The sequence below is a fragment of the Cladophialophora psammophila genome, assembly GCF_000585535.1.
Source record: "Cladophialophora psammophila CBS 110553 chromosome Unknown aczJe-supercont1.1, whole genome shotgun sequence".
Taxonomy (NCBI): domain Eukaryota; kingdom Fungi; phylum Ascomycota; class Eurotiomycetes; order Chaetothyriales; family Herpotrichiellaceae; genus Cladophialophora; species Cladophialophora psammophila.
Genome location: NW_006912922.1, coordinates 2,094,222 through 2,100,611, shown reverse-complemented (window position 1 = coordinate 2,100,611; position 6,390 = coordinate 2,094,222). Strand labels below are relative to the sequence as shown.

The 6,390-nt window shown below is 53.7% G+C and overlaps 2 protein-coding genes across 2 annotated transcripts; both read right to left on the bottom strand.

The window, feature by feature from the left end:
* Positions 1-336: 336 nt before the first annotated feature.
* A1O5_00699 (murein transglycosylase) lies at positions 337-1,844 on the bottom strand (the record flags this gene model as incomplete). Its single annotated transcript, XM_007741318.1, has 3 exons — positions 337-555; positions 655-1,435; positions 1,483-1,844. 3 exons carry the CDS (start codon positions 1,842-1,844, stop codon positions 337-339), a joined length of 1,362 nt encoding a protein of 453 aa, XP_007739508.1.
* Positions 1,845-2,769: 925 nt separating this feature from the next.
* On the bottom strand, positions 2,770-5,397 carry A1O5_00698 (uncharacterized protein; the record flags this gene model as incomplete). Its single annotated transcript, XM_007741317.1, has 1 exon — positions 2,770-5,397. One exon carries the CDS (start codon positions 5,395-5,397, stop codon positions 2,770-2,772), a length of 2,628 nt encoding a protein of 875 aa, XP_007739507.1.
* Positions 5,398-6,390: the final 993 nt, after the last annotated feature.

Genomic DNA, 6,390 nt, shown 5'->3' with positions numbered 1-6,390 from the left:
GTACGTGGTGGCCCGAACGTGCTTGGAGGGAGGGGGGGGGGGGGGGGGGGGGGGGGGGGGAGTATGTACGGTCTTGAAAGTGTGGTGCGAGGATTCAATTCTCGGGTAGAGAGGTACCAACAAAACAACGCGAGTTGACACCCGCATGAGCGTGATTTTCTTTTCACGGGACTTGCCCTCCTCGGCTCCTTGGTTCGATTCATGTTTCCCTTGTCATGTTGCTACTGGCTGATTGAAGGAAGCTCGCCCAATCCCCTCTTAACTGATCGCGCGTGCTTTTTGGGCACTTGCTTCTTTCCCTTCTCGATCGGGGTGCACCTTGTACTCCCTCGAAGATCAGACGGGGGTATACGTCCCGTTCGCACAATCGAAGCCAAGGCCTGGGTTCAGCGACGCCGAGGCATTCAGGCAGATCACCGTCGCCGGTGTGAACGTTTCTGGAAACACCTGGATATTCTCGAGCGCGAAGTTCTTGCAGGAAGTGTTGGTGTTGCACTCGATGATGATGGCCTCGGTGTGTTGAAGGTTCGGCAGTCCGACATTGTACCAACATGGCTGTTAACATCGCGGTGGTCAGCCAGTGTCATTTTCTGCCGGGAGTCACGGTTCTTGCAACAGAGGGAGGGGGTCTGTGGTTATTGGGCAGCAACTTACATCGCTGACGCAGGAACCATCACCTGGATTAAACGTGTTGATTGTCCCCGTGAAATTCGCCCACGTGAAGTCTTCCATGTTGACGGTCGAGTTGTTCGGTCTTCCAACCGTCGTTCCATTCTCGATCTGAGTCTGTGCGGATCCCTGGTTCACGTACGTCTGCGTCACGAAGATCGGGAATGTCACATTGTACACCCTGATGTTGGACCAGGTGATGTTCCTCGCCAGACCCTTGCCTCCAATCCAAGACTTGAACCGAGAAGCATAGACCGCGTTTATCACCGTGATGTCGTCGAATTTGACATTTGAGACATTGGCCCACTTCGCTTGGTTCTGACCCAGAGACCCGATGCTCATCCCGTGACTCTGATAGCCGATGGTGCCTCCTTGAAACAGGATGTTGCTGGCTCCGGCTTGCACTGCAATCGCATCGTCCCCGTTGAATATGACGCTGTTCAGGATCTGGATATTGCTCCCCCCGACATCGAACCCGTCTGTGTTGAAAGGGAACCCTTCAGTCGCGGAGACAGCGTCGATAACTGTGTCTGAAATGGTGACATTATTGCCACTCACTTGGACTCCCCATGCAATCGGCTTGCGGGATTTAAAATATCTCATGGAGCCGTTGGTCGTGTTGAAGCTCATCAGATGCGGTCGTGACGGCGTTCCACTGCCGTTCTTGGGATTGGCGTCCCACCAAGCCTGACCGTAGCTGTCAATCCAGCCATTAGTGACATTTTGCGTACCGATATAGTTGATGGAAGGACCTGAAAAAGTGAACCTGTGTGACGTCAGCGGGACAAGGCAAATCGTCTCTGAGAGGAGTACCAGTAGAGGGCGGAGGCGTTGGTTGCGGCTGTTGTCTTGTTCACAATCTCCTGGATAGCGGTGATGTTCTTGGGGAGATGGATGTTGCCCTGCATCCGGATGACGACATTGGAGAGATTGCTGGCCACAATGGGCTGAAGAACGTTGTAGTCGACTCCTTCACTGAAAACGATCGTCGAATCTTCGGCACATTTTGCGAACGCCGCTGCAACCGCAGGGGAATCATCAGCCTTGCCACCTGAAGATTTGTACTTGGAGGTAACTGTGCAAGTGTTGTGCCCGCCGCCGCTCTGGCGGATTTCCAATGATGCTGCCCATGCCACCAGTTGCAACAAAACAGCAGCAAGTATGGTTCTCGACATCATGCTGGGCAGGGCTCGACGTTCTCAATTAAGGTCTTGGAGGGGTCTTTTTTGCGAGAAGCATGCGAGCGGAGGGTGCATTGATATATTCGCCTTTCGCCATCCCCATTTTCAACGTAGTATGATGCGTATGATCTCCATTGCCTGGGGAAGGCCGTTGACTCCCCTGTCGATCCATCTCCTTCATTCCATTTGCCGTCACCACCGTCCACCGCCAGAGTAGGATGTGGCAGGTCAACTCCAAGTCCTAAGATCGAAGAGGAAGGTGGCCAAAGTCGTTGAGGAGGTGACTTGTTTGGGGCTCGGCATGGATCCCGCCGAGATGACCATGCGGTGCATGTTCTCGTCTGGTTCCTCCGCAAATGGTTGTCAAACCCAAGTCGGAGAGAAAAGTGCGGGGTGCAGCAGGATGCGGGGCGCCAAGCCAGGTCGGGGCGAGAGAAGTCCGAAGTTGCATCCATGCCGCCATCTCGCCCATCGGTTGTCAGAAGCATAATACGCTGGAAAGAAGGAGAGAAATACAATTTACATTATCAATCACCGGCGAGAGAATGCTTCACGATCTCCGTCAGCTGAGGGAACGACACAAGAAACCAAGGCTACGCTGTGGCGTGCGGCTGTAACCGCTCCTCCGCGACGGTCCGCCATCCAAGTGCCAAGGCGCTAAAAGGCTTCACATCTTGGCGTGCGCGGGAAACAAGCACACAATCTTCAATATGCCAGTGGCGCTGCGGACACCAAACTTGGAACCAGAAGTCTTCAGCTTTTCTCTTCACACTTGCGTTGACCCCTACCTTTTGGGACGCTCACTCTGGACCAAAATTCGCGTTTTATCACTATCGCCTTGAACCAAACACCATATTCAATCAATATATATTCATAACCATATAACGACATTGCCCAGTTGGTCGCAGGGATCCAACACTCAAGATTTCCCCGCCAGCCGCATATACTGCTCTACGGCTGGGGATTCTGCAACAGTGAGAGATGCGATTGTGGGTGGCCTGCTTCGCCTCTTCCTTTGCACGCTCGAATTGACCGGTACGCCGTCCTCTCGACATCGCACGTAGAAATGGGGATGCTGGTTTCGCTCCGTCGGACTCGCCCCCACCTTCTGCATATCGACTTGCCACTTCTTTGCCAGGAGGCCGCCGCTAGGTCCCGCTCCACAGGTCCCGGACATTGTATTTGAGGGCGGCGAGTTGATCGCCAGCGCGAACATGTTTTGCGGCTCGGTGTAGTCCGTCACCCTGCCAAGCAGGCAGAATGTCCACAGCAGGTACACGAGGCTGAAGCTGCTGAGCAGGAACACGGCCACGAGGATGACGTAGAAGAGATTCTGCCACTCCTGGGTCCCTCCGGAAGCATAATCCTTGTAGCTCACCTTTGCTTTGAAGTTCTGATACTGTGGCACGTCGAGAATTGGGACAGAATAGTTCCAGAAGTGAACAAAGGGCGAGTTGGACGACGACAACAGAGCTGTTTCGCCGGCCAAAACCGCCAAAGCCTCGCCAATAGTGGGCATGTCTGAAGTTAAGACGGTAGGATTGCCGTCAGAATATGCAGGAATCATTTGACTAAGAAGGCGAGCGCTCGACGCGTTGGCGTCGTTGACTCCGGCAGTAAGAGAGAGGGATCGAAGCCATTCTGCGCCGACGTCTTTCCAATCTGCCTGCCAATTCCCAATCACCGCATCCTTGACTGCGTCGACATAAGGAAGAGTGTTGCCTGTGCTCTTGTCGCATTCAACCGACAGCTGACCGCCTGACTGGGCGACGCGATAGTACGTGGTGCAGTTGCGATATTGAGCAGACTTCATGGAGCACAAGACGTAATCGTTGGTCGGGTATTGTCTTTTGTCAACTGGAGGAGGGGCTGCGAGGAGATAAATGGCATCATATCCGTATGCGCTAGAGATAAATCCGAGTGTGTTGTATTCGATTGGAAGTTTCGGAAAGACAGGTGCCTGCTGCACGCCGTCGTAAGGGCCAGTGGTTCCAAAATTGAAGATGTCGTCGACAGCCGTGGGACGCGGGAAATATGTGCTTGGATCTGTGATATTTGAAACATTGACAACCAGGGGCGTCAACTCCGCCGTAGACATGCCTACACATAAAACATTGATCAGAGGCGCTGGTATTGCAGCTTGGATGAAGTACTCCCCGTTTCCCTGGAGGTCCTCTGGCTGTAAAATGTGGTTCTTGGAATCTCGGGCAGCATTGAATAGGTTCGCATGAGGCATCGCCAACGTGACATTTTGCACGAGTCTCCCCCAGCGGACCGAGTCGGCTGTGATGTTTTCACGACTAGGAGTGATCCATTGGCCTTGAACCGTGGTATTGTCAAACAATGTGGCGACTGGTTCAGGGCGCCCGCCGAAGGAGCTTGGATCAGAGCTCGTATTGCCAACCTTCAGTCTCTCGCGCCAGTCCGACATGAACGACTTGAAGTTGTGAAAGCTTTGTCCGGCATAGTCAATCTGGAGACACGTATCGCCCTCGGGATGGGGCCCCACGCCTTCCGGGTCAGGGTCTTCTTGCACAGGCGTTTCGCAGCTTTGGGCCAGCCAGATGGAGTTGGCGTACGATGCTGACACTTGACCCCAGAGGGTTCGGTCTTCAAGTGGCCCAAACTTTGGCTTTGGCGCCACCAATGCTTCAGCGGCGGTGGTGTAGAAGGTTGCCGCCAGGACAGCAATCAGGACCATGATGCCGAGAACAGTGGAGGCAGCATATCTCACCACTATCCAATTCGTGATAAGCGTACCGGGTTGCATGACCCACGACCTCATGGTCATTTCTGCGATGCTGATGCCGCTGTTTCGGTCGGTCTTTGCAAATGCGCGGCGACTCAGAATCTGACCGAGAAGCGCCACAAAGATGGTGACGAAGGATAGCTCGACTGTTTTTGATAGTAGGGCGGATAGAAGGGTGGCATTCCCAAAGGAGAGATGTCCGTTGGTGCCAATTCTTTCACCCCATCGTGGTTTTGCAAACGCGATACCAAGGAAGACGGCAGAAAATACCGTCGAATAAACCGCCAGTGCCAATATCGATATCGTCCACCATGACCATGGGCTTGTCAAGATGTCGCCGTGAGTCGGACAATTCTCGTCAATCCTGCTATGTGTATGCAATAGTCCGACTTCCGGGGAGAATTCTTGCGAGGTCTGTTGGTCGAGTCGGCTGTATGATGATCGGTCTGATCTGAATGATTTCCCGTCTTCACTAGGGTTGGTCGTGTTTTGATAAGGAGTACTACGGCTAGGACCCAGTAACAGGGAATCGGGCGCCGTTACAGTACTCGTGAAACCATCTTTGCTGGTGAAGGATTGACCTTTAGAGCCAACCGGGACGCGCTTCACTTGCTTCGACAGGCCTGAAATGTTCAATCCGACGACGGGCCCCTCGTCCCACTCGGCTGGAGGTGCGAGATTCTGGAACTCATGATCTTCTTGCGGCGCTTGCTCGTAGCTTCTCTCCGGCAGCAGCGACGAGTTCTGGCGCCGAAAAGACCGTCGAGCATGGAAAACGTCATATTCGTCCCCATCCATCGTAGGTAAAGCTGTCCTTCAAGCTTCTAGCTCCAGGACACACTCGAGGATGATTTCTGAAGGTCTAGAAAGCACTGATCCCGGCAGAAGTAGAATCGGGGGCATGGTGGAGACGGCCTCTAAAACTAGTAAATGGTGAGGCTGAAAGATGTAGGACCTTTACGCTTCTTCATCTACCCCATGTTTGACCTGGCGCAAAGAACCAGACTCTCCGACGATAACAGTTGCGTGTTATCTTTCCTTCTGGCCCCAGCCGAGGGCCGCTAGAAGCACAGGTTCGCCATGCCATGCTGTCCCATGGTGTTCCGCTAGGTGCCATTCAGTAAAGACCTAGCGACGAGGCGCACACCCAAGCACGCACACTTATGCATGATTGAGCTGAGCAATTGGTTTATGGCTTGATGGGGGTGGTGCAGGGTGGGTTGGGTGCGACTCGCTCAATGTTGATGGACAAACAACGGTTTGGGTATCGGTGCTTCCAAGCCGCACCCTCGACTGAGCCAAGTTGCATTCCATCATGATCCAAGGTATGTACCGAGTATCTGCATGTCTTGTTCTAACACGCACGCACTTGTGCTGTGGTCGCTCTAGCGGATGTCCTAGGAGGAGATTGAGCAGTGGAGAGCGCGGTTGCGGTTGCTTCGTCCGGCATCTCAAACACGAGGTGGGCCTCACTAGCCATGAGCCCTGGGCGCGTGGGTGTGTTGCCGGGCTAGTGAGGCTCACTAGGCTGCTAATCCAACAGTAATTTGCCGCTGGTGCCGCCGCTATTCATAGGTGCGTGAGTTCCAAGACATCGGCTCGAAAAATGATCTTCTCGAGCGGTGCTCGGGTACGGGGAAATCCAGACTTCGCTACGGTCGTCCTTCTTTTATGCACCCTCAGTATCGATGCGCTAAGACCGCCATTGAATCCTTCACGCAACTAGGTGAGTACCTATGGAGAATGGAGTACGGAGTACTCGGGATGAGGTATAAGACTGGGGATCTGCCT